The sequence below is a fragment of the Equus przewalskii genome, chromosome 1 (genome assembly GCF_037783145.1).
Source record: "Equus przewalskii isolate Varuska chromosome 1, EquPr2, whole genome shotgun sequence".
In the NCBI taxonomy this organism is placed as follows: Eukaryota; Metazoa; Chordata; class Mammalia; order Perissodactyla; family Equidae; genus Equus; species Equus przewalskii.
In genome coordinates this window covers 157270696-157287322 of record NC_091831.1, presented here as the reverse complement: position 1 = coordinate 157287322, position 16627 = coordinate 157270696, and the positions used below count along the sequence as shown (strand labels likewise).

At 41.7% G+C, this 16627-nt stretch overlaps 1 protein-coding gene across 2 annotated transcripts in view; it reads right to left on the bottom strand.

Moving 5' to 3' along the window:
• Positions 1–7364: 7364 nt before the first annotated feature.
• Positions 7365–16627, bottom strand: part of LOC103565260 (purine nucleoside phosphorylase) — a 57803-nt gene continuing 48540 nt past the window's right edge. The window contains exons 1-6 of one of the 2 annotated variants that reach the window (XM_008541260.2): positions 14043–14789; positions 11495–11664; positions 9510–9613; positions 9135–9310; positions 8831–9021; positions 7365–8006 (exon numbers count right to left, since the gene is read on the bottom strand). In XM_008541260.2, coding sequence (XP_008539482.2) covers positions 7789–8006; positions 8831–9021; positions 9135–9310; positions 9510–9613; positions 11495–11664; positions 14043–14053 — 870 coding nt within the window. In that variant the 5' untranslated portion in view covers positions 14054–14789 and the 3' untranslated portion in view covers positions 7365–7788. Of the gene's footprint in view, positions 8007–8830; positions 9022–9134; positions 9311–9509; positions 9614–11494; positions 11665–14042; positions 14790–16627 lie in introns of those variants that run through there. The other variant, XM_070584772.1, reaches the window with a different exon arrangement.

The following is a 16627-nucleotide window of genomic DNA, read 5'->3' as shown; positions in this document are numbered from 1 at the left end:
AAACACCAAGAAGAAAGCATCACCCTGCCTGTGAGGCTGACCCCTCAACCTCCAGTACTGTAAACCAGAGAGCTGGAAGAATATAGCCTCAGAGGGACAGAGGTCCCACCAGGGTAACCAATTTGTTACCAGACCAGACCTGAGTCCCCTTCTTGGTAAGTTAATCAAACTATACCAGAAATAGTTGTCACACAAAGCAGAAATTTTATTTTTGGCTTGCAACAAAGAAAATAGAGCCCACTGGGAATAATTTCACAAAGGTATTGCTCGCCTAGCACATGGATGTAGGTGCCTTTATTTGGGCCAGGGAAAGAATATACAAATAGGAAGTTTCATCATCACATGTAGAGGTGGCATAAGTTTGCACATGCGTGGTTTGAAATGATGCTTTTATATACATAGCATGAACTACAAATAGCTATTTTGCCCATCCCAGAAGAGACTTTAGGATGTTAATGAAGACAGTTACTTTAGTACAATTCTCTGTCTGCAGAGTTGTCATTCTTGTGGTGGAGGTCTGGACCAGTTCAGAGCAGATAGGCCCATGGTGGTTGTTGCTTAGAGCTTCTTCTTGGAACATAGATGAAACCACATAAGCTCAAGACCCCCAAAGTCATTAGAGAAAGAAACATCTGTACCTTTCAACAAGACGAGAGAATTAAGTCAAACACAAAAAAAGGTTATGGTTTAGGCAAGACAAAAGAAGAGGGTTAGAGTCTATGGCTGTGAGAGGTTGAGGAGTGGAGAGAAGGAAATCAAGAGGAAATATACTGAGGGCTTAACAAGGAAGTGGCAGCTATGAAAAGAAGCTGAGGTTGATACCCAGCAAGAGCTCGATCTGCTCACCCTAGATAAAAGGCCAAGCAGGCGGTGGTAGAGAAAGAACTTAATAAGCGATAAGCTAGCAAATTGCAAGATGGCAGCCTATCATCCTAAAAAAAAAAAAAAAAAAAAAAAATTTAAAAGGAACTGATTTGGAAATGACTTATATAAGGCAAATGGGGTTGGGAAGTGGGGCTCAGAAATGTCAGGTGATGGATGACAACAGAAAGTTGAGTGCCTCTCCACAGAAGATCTGTTGAATGCAACATTGCTGAGGAATCTAAGAAAACCTCAGTTCCTTCCTTATCTGGGAAAGAATGAAGAGTCTGGGCAGAGGACGTAAATTTTCTGCTAGCAAGTAATTCTTTCTACCAGTTGCAGATTAGCTTAACTACATGCAGTTCTAAGCATTCTTCCAAAGTATATTGCAGAATAAGACACGGAGGGGCAGCATGTGGCCATGGGGGCTGAAGTTCTAAGAGCCCTCTGTACAGGGGCAACTGTCTTTCATATTTCTTCATGGGCTGCCTGTGCAAAGTCAGGGGTGTTCTATGTGTTGTGTGTGGTGGATCTTAGTCTTTGATGTGTGAAGCTTACAATCAGTCTTTTTAGCTTGTCAATGCTCCTGCATTATGCTTAGTCAGGTGGAGGGCTGTCAGCAAGCTACTGTCTTATCAGAAGTCCTCCTGCTGTTCTGCAAGGCAAGCTCAGAAACTTTGGTTACTTTGTTTCCCCTGTTAACCTTGTGGGTACAGGCATGGTTTCATCCTAATCTGGGAAAACTTTAACTCTTTCATCCTAGGTTTTAACCCCCACTGTTTTATGATCATTCCTCAATCTTGGGGAATGGGGGTGAAGACTGCTCTAGTTGCTTCCTACCGTGAATGGGTGAAGATCAAGCTTAGATGAATGAAACTGCTTTACTTTTACTGTAAATATTTTGAGGTACCAGATGAGGAGAGCGAGACATGCTTTGCGTGACTAATATTTCAGTACTCTGATCAATGGCTTTGGAACAACATATAAGTCTACACTTTACAATTACATAGATGACCACACATATTAGCAAAATAGACAGCCCAAAGTTTAGTATCCCCTCCATAATGGACCTTAATCCCAGTAGAAGTGATCTGTAAACCAATCAAGGTTAGGGCCTGGAATCTCAGGTGAAATCTGATGTAGCCAAGTAGTTTCTGTGTAATAGTCCAACAAGTAAGGTAAGAACCTGGGAGTTATTCATTGCTTATCTTCAGAAGACCATCTTCTAGATAGCAACTTGTGGTTGGTCAGGGGTTCATTTGTCCAGTCAGAAGAGTCAATGTCTAGAGCTAAAGCCAGACAAGGTTTTGGTGATCCAGGTTGTGATGTACTTCTATTGCATGGTTCCCATTCCTTGTGGTGTTTCTCGTAAGGACTCATCTTGTGCTTCCAGGATTTTAAGAGGACCTAATCTCCACAACAAAGATGGTGCAGAGGAACATCTAGTGCCTAGTTCCTTGTTTCAGGTTCCCTCCAGGTCTCTTTGGTCATCTCTAGATAATAGGAAGGGTCTCCCAAAGTTAAGCCTATATTGTGTAAGCAAGTAACCAGGTATTTGATAAGAAGCTTTTCTAGAAAAACAAAAAGAAAAGCAAGGTTAATGATTGGAACAAACTATAAACTAAATTTTGAGTCCAGGGGACAGTCAGTTGAGAAGATCTCTAGATGTCTATGTTGAAGAATCCCCTGCAGTTCAAAATGTCTCTGATGACATCATCAGGCATTCAGGTATACCTTTTAAGTGGCTTACGCAACAACAGGTATGAAGATTGCCCAAACATGGACTATCATGGTGCTGTCTTAAGTTTACTTCCAGTTTTCCAATTTCATTGTGCAAAGCTTCAGGAAAAAGAGTGGTCTCAGTTCTCAATGATTCCAGATTAAAAGGAAGGAAAAAAAATGAAAATATTAATTTGGAGATCTGTAACAAGTATTTAAGGAAACTAGAAGGATTCAGGATCCAGTGCAGTTTACAGATAGAAAAGAAAAACATCAAAGACAAATAATAGAACCAAAATCCAACATCCACAAATGTGTACTATAGTTTCTATTCAAACATAATTTTTCTCTCTAAATCACTCTCATTTTTACCACAGAAAGAATAGCAACTGTCATATAGGCTCTTTTAAATCTGCTTTGCTGGACCTTTTTATAAGGAATCTCAAGATTGAATTTTAAGGGCCTCTTGAGGCCAGGAAAGCCAAGCCAAGGACTTGTCATCAGACTCTGTCTGCAATACCTACAGATTTGGGTGAATTCCTTTCCTCTCTTGAGGTTCCCCAAAATATCCTGAGGCTCCTTGTACCTCCTAGGGAAGAGACCTTCTTTACTCATCTGGTAAGGTGTTGGAAACACTGTAAGCAAGGTACCAGTCCAATATTTCCAAGTGACTTTATTTCATAAAGTTAACCTTTGTTTCTCAAAAGCTGTATGGTCATGTCTGAGTTGATGTATGTTTTTCTCAAATATGACAGTCCAGTCAAAGCCTTGGTAATATAACCAGTATTTCCAATTGTAGCCTTTTATAAGAACAGATTCTTACTGAACTTATGCAAACATCTATATTGCTATTAAGAACACTCACTCATCAAGAGTTTCTAAATTCTGGAAAAAGATAAATGCCTCAGTTCTGCTTACAAATTGCTATAAGTCATAGTTCCTTAAGAAAAAAGAGAAAAATTTTCCTTAAATCAGGAAAAACAAAACATTTTTTAAAATCAGCAATATTTCAAACTAAAAGTCATAAAAATTATAATTATCCTTATCAGTTTATTTACTCCCGTTATATCAACTCTTCATCTTCTATTAGCAGTTTCATGAGACCATCAGTTTCTCCATTACAGTTCTTTAATTTCTTGTCTAACTCAGTTTCATATTCTGAAAGTTTATCACAAACTTGTATCCTAGAGCAAGTGTCAGAGTCCTTTTCATGAATCTCTCCAAAGATGAAACACATCTGCTAAAATATCAGAATAAAACAACAGCTCTCTGCAAATAACAAAGCATTAAAAAATGGCAATTGACAAAGATGTGACAGATAACACTTTGAGATAATAGCCAGAATTATCACTGATAAACAGGACAGATCATAATTTTAGGAATGTTATATAATTTTTCTTAAACACATATTAATAACATTTACCCACACAATATAACCTAAGAAGGTTTATCACCACTTATTTGACAATGCTGTCCATGTTATGTAACATACCAAATAGTTTAATTGGTTTAATATCTTCCCCTTTATAGAAAGAGAGAACAAATTCTTTGAGAAGTCCCTGGGCTCATTGGAAATTCCTAAAGCTTCCCTTTTTAAGTCAAAAGAAAGACTAATTTTGGGGAGAAGTTCATTAAAAATAAAAAAAAGTTTTAAAACACTTGGTCAAATAGGAAACAATGCTTAGTTATTCATTTAACCAAAGTGACAACAGAAGTAGTCAAAAGCAAGCAGAGAGTTAAAACAGTCAAAAAAAAAGAAAAAACCCTTAATAGAGAAATTTCAGTCCTTTTGAACATAGGACCTTATTTTAACAAAATATAGATTGTCTTTTAGGTAAACTTACTCAAAAATAAGGGAAAACTTTTTATCATTTCTTTATCCAGAGCAGACCAAAGTTTCAAGAGAATTATCCTTTTTAAGAGAGAGAAAGCCAAATTCTAATTTTGCACCAGTTTATGTTTGATATTGAAACTCATTCATTTAATTGAAATTTTAATCTTGGCCAACTTGACCATACACAAAAATCCTCAGGGTTTTACTTCCACAAAACTTCTGTCATATGCTTTTATATTCAGAATTTGTCCCATGCCTTCTTTTCTTTATCCTTTCCTAGTACTTTAGGACAAATTTGTCATTTTTTAACAAAAGAAACAAAAATACCTCTATTCTCTATACCTTCTTTACTGAAAAGATACATTTTACTTTCCATGGATACAGACTTTCTAGAAATATATGTGTTTTCTCACAGAAAAGTCCCTAGCATGGCACAAAATATGTTTATTAAAAACTTAAGCATCTTTCAGTTTCTCTGAGATGAGAAACCAAAGGCAGACAATCTATGCCCAGTAATCAATTTCTAATATTTTATCTTATGTGGAATGACCTAGATACTCAATAAATTTCATCAGATAATTTAACTTAGCCAAACTCCAAAGTTTTAACCTACCAAAAAGATTTTGGAAGCTGTTTTTCAAGTATACAGGCCAGAAAACATAATTATTGCACCCAAAAACTCTTACCCATTTCCTCTATCTAAATCATTTGTTCCCAAGAATTAAGCTTCATTACTCACAAAAACTTTAGGTGACATTAAATCAGTTAGCCAGCATCTTAACTTGTTTTAAGTACATACACCATAACACATCTATTTAATTTACTCATTCCAAATAATTATATTTAGATAGCCTACAAAGCCCTCATGAGACATCAGACAAAATAAGCTATTATTCTAAGTTATTTTCACTGACAAATTTTGTAAGAGATAACATGTTTGTATCATAACCAATGTTGATAACTCTGAAAAATGTTTAATGAAACCAACAAACTTAAACAAGCTTTTATTTATCAAAGATTATTTTATATCATGTTAACTTGAAAGATATCTGGGTTAGTTTCTATTACATTTTGCAATAATTTATATAAGCATCAACTTCAAGAAAATTAAATAGAGATCCTTAGAAATTATATCATCTGGAGACAGACAAATATATACGGAGACAGATAGACGTAAACAGAGATCTTCAAAATTTTATCCAGGTCTCAAGTACAAAACTCAAAAGAACACGAATCCAAATTTCTCCTTGGCAGATGGACCTGCTCAGATGGCAAAAGTTTTTGTTACTAAAGATTCTTTTGTTTTTGCTGTAAGGATCCTTTTGTCTTTTAGAAGTTTCTGCATATTAAGCAGGTGAGAGGTTTTGAATCCTCTTTTAAGGGTGTCCCCTTAAGGTCAGCTCATCTGAAACAGGTTCCCCAGAATGACCATTAGAATTTCATATTGTCTCAAAAGTTTACCCATTTTTACTTGCTTAATTTTAGATCAGGAATTTCAAAGGAGTTGAAGTACGGAAGCTCAGTGAGAGAGGAGCAGCAGATTTGGTTTCATTTTGCTAGCAAGGCCACTGAGGTCCCCTAATCTGGCATGTTAATTACTTAATTATTTTCTCTTAAAGAGGCAGTAAAGTATTCCTGATTTCCTTTAGAATCTCAAAAGATTAAAATAGGCTTCTGATTGGTTAATTTTATAGCCAGCTTTTTCCAATTGCATATGCAAATATATCAGTTTGAGTAAACTGAAATGGTCCCATTTTGGCCATTTTAAAGTAAGCTCTCCTTTAATGTGTTTAGTTATTGTTGCCTGGAGAGTGGATTTATGTGCTGTTATAGTATCAGGCAGAGGAAATGTGAGACACAATGTTTATCTCCATAGCATAATCTATAATACAATCAGGCAAAAAAGATGCAATCATTTCATATAGTTTATTTAAACATACTAATTTTTTTTCAAGGTTTTATCTTAATCTTAGCAACTCTTAAATACCTCTAATCAAAACTCCCATTAGGGTTCCATCAACAAGTTTCGATATTATACTACTGTGTAGGGGAAGTACTCCCAGCCAGACATAACATCCATTTCCAAAAAACATTCACGCAAAGTTTACACAACCTCTTCATATAATTAGTTTAAACACTTTAATCTTTATAATCTTATTCACCTTAGCAGACTTATCATTGCCCAAGTAATTGTTCATTAGGTTTCTCGTGATTTCTACCTTCTGGCTTTTTAAAATGTTTTCAAACTAGGGTGAATAGAATGGGCCTGTTTGAAGTCCTTTAAGGTTGGAAGAGCAAGAGCAGTATGGGGTCCCTTTAGCCCACCCAACCTTAGGCAGTGTTTTATTAAAAGCTTTGCTATAACTTAATTCATGTCCACTTGTTATAACTGAATTCACGTCTGTTTCATAAATTCCATTTTTCTTTTTGAGACCCATCTGAAGGTTTTCAATATGCTAGGGTGAGTCTTGTGATTCTTCCCTTTTTGATTCCTTTTTCAATATTTGTATGATTTATCTCATTGTCTAATTTACATGTTTTGGGGGAGGGGTAAGATTAGCACTGAGCCAACATCTGTTGCCCATCTTCCTCATCTTTTTGCTTGAAGATAAACCCTGAGCTAACATCTGTGCCAATCTTTCTCTACTTTATATGTGGGTTGCCACCACAGCACACCAGACAAGTGCTATAGGCAAGGGACAGAAGCAGACTGGTCTGAGGGAAGTGGCCTCATGTGCCAGAAGCTAGCCCTTCCATCCTCATCTATTCAAACATATTCATGTGTCGTCACTTTGCCTTTCCTTCCTCTTTCCTGCATTCACATACCACATTTCAGTTCTAGCTACTTATCTGAGAAGCAGACAGTCACACAAGATGTGGTCTCACAGCCTTTCATACGAGTCTCCACCTGTGTCTCAGCCTTATAACAGACTGCACAAAAATGAAGAAGTCATTTCATCTTTCTCTTTATTCTCAAAATATGACAGTATAAAAGTACAAGAGACATTGGGCTGGTCCTTGTGTGGGATCTAGTGCTTCAGAGGACTCAGAACTGAGGCCCCAGGAATGTGAGAGCATCATCTCAAAAAGCTAGAGTAGCTACTGTGCCAAGTTCAACGGCCTAAGCCACATCCTGGGTATATGCATGGATGTGTGGCAGGGCTTGGGGAAGAAGTATTCTGAGAAGACAGTGGAGCAAATGAGGATAGAGCACCAAAAGTGTCCGGTGAGAGGAGTGGGGAACGTGAAGGATGTGGCACTTCCTTTCTTGTCTGCTACTACCTAAGGGCAGAGGCATGTAACCCAGCAAGGGCCAAAGCAGGTAGGAGCTAGTTGGATCCCATAGGGGAGAGGCCAGACCACTCCAGGCCTGCTTAACTGGCACAGCCAGACTGTGGAATGCCCGCCATAAGGATGGAGACAAACTTTTCCAGTTTCTGTGCCGCTTGTCTCCCGGCCTCTAGGACTTCCTCGTGATTGGCCTTCTCCAGGCTTTCATAATCCGTAACGACCTTGTTAGTGATGAGGGAGAAGCCAAAGACTCGAAGTCCACAGTGCCTTGCAACTATAACTTCTGGAACTGTGCTCATGCCTGATGGGGAGAAAGAGGGACACCAACTCTCAGGATCCTCAAGTGACTCTTTTCCTCACCCTTTGGCCTAACCGGTACTCATTACCTCACTGACAATTTAATATGCCAAAAAACATGCAAAGAAGCAGCTAAATTAGAGTTGAGCTTAGGGTGTTCTGTACTGCTTAAAGGAGTGGGGCCTCAGAGGGCCTTACACTTTTCTTATAATATTACCATTGCAATACGTTATTTCTCTATCCTTCTGTGGCAATTCTTTTCTTTCTTTCTTTCTTTTTTCTTTTTTTTTGTGCTGAGGAAGATTCACCCTGAGCTAGCATCTGTTGCCAATCTTCCTCTTTTATGCTTGAGGAAGATTGCCCTGAACTAACATCCATGCCAGTCATTCTCTATTTGGCATGCCTGGGAACGGAACCTGGGCAACTAAAGCAGAGTGAGCTGAATGTAACTACTATACCATGGGGCAGGCCCCTGTCTGTGGCAATTTTGAAGTCACTTTTAATAATACAGTTCTGTCTTCCAGGCAAGGTACAGAGGGTGACTATAATGATCTTTGTTAGAATAATCCTTAGAAACACTTATCAAATCATGGATAGGTCATAGCATTACACCTGTTAAAGCCCTTGATGCTGGGTGGGGAGGTTTGTTGTCCCAACACACCAAACCTCACTACCTTAGTACCTTTCTAGAAGTCAATTTCATTCAATCTTCCTTTAAGTCAGATCCTCTCTCAATCTACCATCAGCTCTACAATCTCCTACTTCTTGCCATCCTTATTCTACCAGATCCCTCCCTCTTCAAGCCTAGAGCCACATGCCCCTTCTCACCAACAGCATCCGCCCCCAGCTTCTGCAGCAGACGACACTCGGCCACAGTCTCAAAGTTGGGGCCTGCCACCATCACGTAAGTGCCTTCCTGTAGCTCTCTCTTCTCCCCCATTTGTTTCCAGGCAATGTGAGCCTTCTGCCTCATATCCCGGTCATAGGCATCAGACATGGCAGGGAAACGAACTCCAAACCTGGGGCACAGGTTGTATTATTTCAGATGAATAGAATACAATGAGCTTTCTCCTAACCCCCAGGCCAGTCCTTACAATCTATCCATCTATAACCAAAGGAGCAAGATCCACACCTTTCATCATTGGGACCTATGAGAGGGTTTTGACCAGAGAAACCAGGCAGGTTGATGTGATCGCGGATCAACATGATATCCCCAACCTCAAACTTGGGGTTGAGCCCTCCAGCTGCATTGGTGACCACAAGGGTGTCCACACCCAGAAGACGGAAAACTCTCACGGGGAAGGTCACCTTAGAAGGAAAAGATAAATGATCACAAACTGTTCTTTAAAATTTCACCAACCAACCCACGTGGACATGCATGATATACATCATGAAAGAGAAAGAAGGGGAGCAAAAATCTACCTAGACCAGGTAGCTAGGTAATAGAATAGGAGACATGGCTCTCTCCCTTCTTCCAGATTCATCTAGGCTGATGCCCCTGATTCACCTTCCAGAGTGGGTAGCCTTCATACATGTGGAACCTGCCCTGCATCATCACACAGGCTTTGCCATTCAGGAACCCAAACACCAGTCGACCAGCATGACCTGGCACTGTATACAAACAAGAAAGGGAAACGAATGGGATGATGTTTCACACAACACATATCCACGAGCACCTACTACGAGGCTACTCATTGTGCTCAACATGAGGTCATAATGAAGCAAAAGAAGATGTTATCATCTCTGCTTTCAGAAGTTTAAGTTGAGTGGGGGAGGCAGAAATTAATCATAATTTTACAATTAAGTATATAAGTCTATCTTGAGATTAAAGCTATGGAGGTATGATGTTCAGTATAAACATACTTCAAAGGAAGGAAAGGCTTTTTAACGAAATTTCTAAGAAGGAGAAGGTCATACTGCAAAAGAATAGGAGGAAAAAGTAGAATAAATGGGTAATAATGAAACAGTGGATGCAGTAATTATAGAACTCTTTTCAAAAATTTTCAAAATTCTCAAAATGTATATTCTTATTTATTACCCTAACTATATGCCTCCTCGCTCATGAAAGGGAACTCAAGGCATATCCTAGCTTTCTAAAGAGGCTACTGAACAAGGGGAAATGGGCAGAGCTTGGATCCATACAAGTCTCCTCCATTAGACCCACATAACAGTCCTGTGGGAACACATGCCCAGGATGGGGCAGGCAGGGGACGGGAGTGCGAAGGCAACTCCCACCCAGACATCATAGCCATAACTACCGCCCCTTATCTGGCATTTCTCCTCTAATGGACATGGCCACCCTATCCCTTAGGGAATGGAGGTTCTGGGAGATACACCAAAAGCAAGAGGAAGAGTTCACAGACAAACAGAGATATAGCAGCTTATTAAAAAATTGTCAGTAATAGAGCAGAAGTGACAGAGATTAGAAAGCTAAAGTGGAATACAAAAAAAATAGGTTCATAAAATTTAAAAGTTAGTCCACATACCACTAAGTGCAATGCCCTTCTCGCTGGGGGTAGGAGTGACAGGTAGTGCCAACGCCACTACTATCTTCCTTAGAAAATTCTGCCCTCCCTCTCTCTTTTTAATATTTCCTTCTCCAACCCTATTCCCACCTCCCCACTCTAGTCTCCTAGTTGCTCCAAAGGATTTGAAAAATATCTGTGAAACGTCACAGCTCTGCAGGGAAAAGAGGAAAGTAGAAAGCCAGGAAATTTATGAAGGAACCAAGAGAAATTAGTGGTCTAAGAAATTAATCAGTAAAGCAAACACACTATCTTTGTCCCTATTTCACCTGGCCCTTTTCCAAGCCCTAGTCTTAGAGCTTTCTGGCTGCTGTTGGGATGCTGGATATGCTCTCCTCAGATCCCTTGGAGCGCCACTGTGCACAGGGGACATCTGCCCCTTTCCCCTGGAAAGGGTCAGTGTGAAGCAGGTCCTGTGTATTCACGTATTATCGGTGCATTTGTCTGCAGGAACATGGCAGTCTGCCCATTTGCTGCTGTGCACCAGTGTCTGCCTTATCCTAGGACTGGAGTTAGAACTAGGAGATCGGGAATGGCAGGAGGACATAGGGCAGGGATGGCCTGATCTTGTCCTGGGAAGTTACAGCACTGTTTTTTCCATTAATGCTGCAGACTGAAAGAAATGAGAGAGGGGTGTGTGTGTGAGTCTGTGGTGACCATGGTATATGGGGGAGCACTTGGGGGAGGTGTTGAAGAGCTTTAAGGAGCTCTGAATCATTCAAGCATATGAAACAGGTCATCATATAGTACCATGACACACACACGCCCTGTCTATTCTGAAATTCCTACTGGGGACATTTCCTTCTAAAGTCATTCTGATTCCTGGGGGTCTTTTCTCCTCTGTCACAACAGTTGTCTCCAGTCAAATGCTATAGAGGATAACCAGCTCCAGGCATGGAAGCATCGCCCTCCCATCAGAATCCCATCAACATCCCTCAGTCCCATCCCTCCCTCCCCTGACCAGTACCTGTACTTCGGGGAAAGTTTGGTATCTCACTGTAGTCAAAGCTCTGGGCCTGAGTTAACTGATTAGTCAGACCTCCCAACCCAGAACCGCAGATCACCGCCACTTGAGGGCGGTGCTTGGTGTGGGACAGAAGCCACTGTGCGGTGGTCTGATAATCTTCATATGTGAACCTAGGAGAAAGGGAAAATCAAGGTGAGTTTCGCTCCCATCCCAAGCATATCACAGACTAATGACCCTCAGCGCACAAAGACTGGCAGGTGTACCCAGGTGACAGGGGACAGAGAATCTGGTCAAAGAGCTGCCCCAGAGGGGAGGCTCCTCTTTCTCAGGAGGGGCCACATTAAGCTCACCCACCCTCTCCTCTTTCTGAATCAGACTCACTACAGGTCTGACATGAAACACTCCCCTCATTCCTAGCACATTAATGATGCCTATGTCTCCACCAGCAGCCCCAACTCCAGTTCTGCCACCACTGCAAGGTTTAACCTCTCTCTTGTGACAAAGATTTAGAGGAAGGACCATCTAGCCTACAGACAAGTACAGCGAAATAATCAAATCAAGGAGAATAAAAGTGCTGGGCCTCAGGAGGCTGGCCCAGAAGTACACTCAAAAAGGAACTAAGACCTTCCTTAGGGCAGTGACAAACCCAATGCACCCCTCCTTAGTACCCACTCAGGATGCTCAAAATGTAATTAAGACTAACTACCCTGAGGGCAGGGGATGAATCCAATTTCCTTCTGGACTGACACCCTCCAGATCCTCCTTCAGAAAAATACTAAGGGCTAAATTTTTTGATTGACAAAGAGAGCAATAGGAACACTCCTAGTGGTGGTCTACATGTCAGTTCAATTGGACCCTTCTTTCCGGGATCCCCAGACCCACACAGAGCCCTGTCATATGGAATTGCCAGCGATAATTCAAGCCCGGACTAGACAAGCTACCCCACAAAAAAGAAGACCCTGTTCATACTCTGGTTGCCAGCGCTGGAGCAGAACCGACTGCATAAATTTCTCACAGTAGCTTGTTAAGAATAGATTCTGGAGCCCACCCCTCCAGATATAAGGCTGGGGAAGGACCCCAGAATCTGTACTTTTTACAAAAGTGTCTCAGGTACTTCTGTTTCACAAACCAGGTTTAGAAATTTCTGGTCGGAAGGGAAGCAGAAATCAACTTAGACTTTAGTCCCAATTTTGCCTTTTTAGACAAGCAAAACTTGTGCTTTGAATACTTTCCTCAGAGATAAAACAAACAAATGTAATCAGCCCCACCTATCTTAGAGGCTCAGTTTGAAAATGAATTAAAAACTTGATAACAAGTTCCAATGATCCATGACTCCATAAATCATTGGTTCAGGTCCCCAGCATTTGCAGCTGCTCCCACTTTCCCCCATGTCTCTGTTCTCCTCTCTGCCTTCCCCCATCTTCTCTTCACCAGGGTTCTTTGGTTTTCAGAGACCTAAGGACATACACTCATCCAGAACCCATACATCCCAAGAATCTATCTAGAATTTTTCTCACAATTCCAGTCCAATTCTCTCACATCCATGAACACAGCTAACCAAGCCTCCAGAGGAAATTCTTTCCTTCAAAAGCAGAGCCTTTGAAACCAAATCACTCCACAATGCACGAGGCTTCCCTCAGAGAAGTAGCTGAGTAAGGGACAGGGGCAGGAAAAACAGAGCGGGGACCACAGGAGGATGTAGAAGAGAAACAATGAAATAGTAAGAAGTGAATCAAAGAGCATCCCCAAGAGGTACAAAGGAAATGAAGGAAGTGTGAAGCCCTGGCCACCTAGCATTTCTAGTCACAGCCATAGGACTTCCTCATTGGCCATCAGTGCCCTGAGCATCCAAAAGCCATTGCGATCCCTAACGCTGGAGACTTGGACTGGGATTTCCGGGACCAAAGCAGAGAAAAAGGTTTTCAAAGGTAGGAGTGGGGGCCAGTGGGCAGGACCTGGAGCCCGGTTCACGGAATAAGGGTTTCATTATCTCCTTGGAGACACCGTCCCCAACTCAATTGGACCTCCAATTTGGAGGGAAGGGAGGTGTTGGCGAGGGACCTGAGCAATCTCTCCTCTGAAGGAGGAACTCTAGATATGGGCCCCAAAACTACCTCGTTGCTTTACCTGGACTCTAGAATGGGAATCTGTGAAGAGCACGTGCAGTGGGAAGACTTTTGCCCCGTACTCGGGGGAGGAGGTATGCCCCCCTCTAGACTTACACCCCCAATGTGCGCGCGCGCACACACACACAAACACACTGGTCCCTTTTCCGAGTACACTACACTCTACAAACCTCTCCCCTTCCTGCTCCACTGGCGCCACCCTGGCTCCATTCCCGCGTGCGTCCCTGCCCGCGCCGGCCGCCCCACTGCTCTGAGACTTGACCCTGACCCCAGGCTCCTTGCCAGGGCTCTCTGCAGCTCTGGGGAGCCCGCTCCCTCTCCCGGCTCTCTCAGGGCCCACAGCCGGGTTTCCAGGTCTCAGTGACAGCCATTTCCCCTCCCCAGGGGCCGCCACGGCTCCCCGGGCCTGGTGCCCGCCTCACCCGGTCTCCATGGTGCTGCAGACGTTCTCTGAACAAGCCCGCCCTTCTCCGCCGCAATCTGCTCGGCTGAGCTGAGCTGCTGCCGCCGCCGGTCAGGGCTGCACTCAGCGCGCTGTCTGCTCCGCGCTGACTTATATCCCCAGCCCGGAAGTCCCGAGCCAATGGCAGCCCAGCACGCGGGCCAGTCCTCTCTCCAAGGTGACACACTCTGATTCAATCGCCCCAGGCTTGGCTGCAAACTTAATCCGAGTTCTTCCCGGAGCTGGATCTTGTCTGGCTCCCCACCCGACTCCTGGAGGAGTGCATTTCATCCCTGTATCCATTCCAGACCTCAGGGCCGAGGTTTCCGGCAAGGAAGCCTATTCGGGAAGAGGGTTAGAAGGCGGCAGGAGACCCTTGAACCATCTGTCTACAACCCCACTCCCAGGTGTGTCTACAGCGAACCGTGAGACATTGGAAAGAAAATTTGAAACTTTAGATCATGCAACCTCAGAATAAAACTGAGTAGCCTGAATCTGAGCTGCTTCCTGAACAAGGAAACAGGGTCGACCGAGCAAACAACACTGCTGATGTGGAGGTTACAGGATTTGGGAGAACATATTGGGGGTCTAAATCCAGGCCTGAATGGGGAGAAGAGAAAAGTTCCACGGGCAAGAATTCCTGGATCCTGGACATCGACACCGACAGAGAAAGGTTGGGGACGGAGTAGGGATGGCCTGGAAAGAGGCAGACAATCCCTTCAATTACGCAATACTGGATGGAAGCGATTCAGAAAACTGGAGGACTCCTCCCAAGATGGAAATTCCCGAAACAGAACTACACAATATAACGTCTTTGCAAGAATTCAATTATTTCCTCTCTCGACTTTTGCAAGTTTAACCAGCCTCACATGAAATCGCTACTCACTGGCCCGTGCTTAGCTGTTGGAATCCTCTACCTGTCTCCACTCTCCTGAAACCTCATCTTTGCTGCTTGCCATTTCACCCACCACCATGGCCCAGGTCACTCTTTCCCAGCCCTGTTTCTATCTCAGTCATGGAAGAAATATTTATTGAGCATCAACTTTGTGCCTGAGCTGTTCTAGAGCTAGGGACAGAGAAGTAACGACAATATATTTAAAGAGAAACATAATATATATAAAGAACTGAGCCCAGTCCAAATGCACAGTTTGTCATCACCATTGTTATTATTGGTTTGTTATCATTATTATTGTCCTTATTAATCCAGTAATTTTAGCAAAAGTAACAACAGGATGATCTGAAAGTAAATCTTAGAGATCTTAGTAATGAGACTATGAACACTTGAAACATTGAAAGCATGATTTGAAATGATGGATAAGATCAGTCATAAGTAAAAGTCAGCCCAAGGAAATTTCTATTCATATTTGATTGCTGAGAGGTTTTTTTAAACACCCCAAATCCAATCCAGTTGACAAAAAAAGACAAGATTAGAACATGACTATCTTAAAATGTGCAAACTTGATTAATGAAATCTATCTAAAGTAAGTGTATGTAAACCAAAAGGAGATGATCTACAAAATGCTTACAATGGGAAAATTGGGGGGCAATGCTTAATCTTCTGTAGTGTTTCTCTGGTGTCATGTGGAGAGAATCTGCAGTATGTATATATTGTAATATGTGACAGGCAAGGGCAGTTTACCAGACTACACCTCCTGAGAACACATCTTGTTTTTTTTGGTAAATGTTCTTTTCTTTTATTTATTTATTTATTTAGTCATTCATTCATTCATTTAGGGAACAGTAGTTTATAACATTATATAAATTTCAGATGTGCATTATTATACTTCAGTTTCCGTGTAGAGTACAAAACCTTCTCTACCCAAAGGCTAATTACCATCCATCACCATACACAGGTGCCCATCCACTCCTTTTACCGTCCTCCCGCCCCCTTTCTCCTTTGATAACCATCAATGTAATCTCTGTCTCTATGTATTTTGTTGTTGTTTTCATCTTCTATTTCAGCATGAGATTATACAGTTTTTGACTTTCTCCATCTAACTTGTTTCACTTACCATAATACCCTCAGGGTCCATCTATGTTGTCACAAATGGCAAGGTTTCATCCTTTTTAATGGCTGAGTAGTATTCCATTGTGTATACCTACCACATTTTCTTTATCCATTCATACCTTGATGGTCCCTTAGGTTGTTTCCAAATCTTGGCTATTGTGAATAATGCCTCAATGAACATAGGGATACATATATCTTTACACAATTGTGTTTTCCTGTTCTTTAGATACATATCTAGCAGTGGAATGTCTGGATCATATGATACTTCTACTCTTAATTTTTTGAGGAATCGCCATACTGTTTTCTATATTGGCTGTACCAGTTTGCATTCCCATCAACAGTGTATGAGAGTTCCAGTTTCCCAACAACCTCTCCAACACTTGTTATTTCTTGTCATTTTAATTATAACCATTCTGACAGGTGTGAGGTGATATCTCACTGTAGTTTTGATTTGCATTTCCCTAATAATTAGTGGTGTTGAACATCTTTTCATGTGCCTGTTGGCCATCTGTATATCTTCTTTCAAGAAATGTCTGTTCAGCTCTTTTGCCCATTTT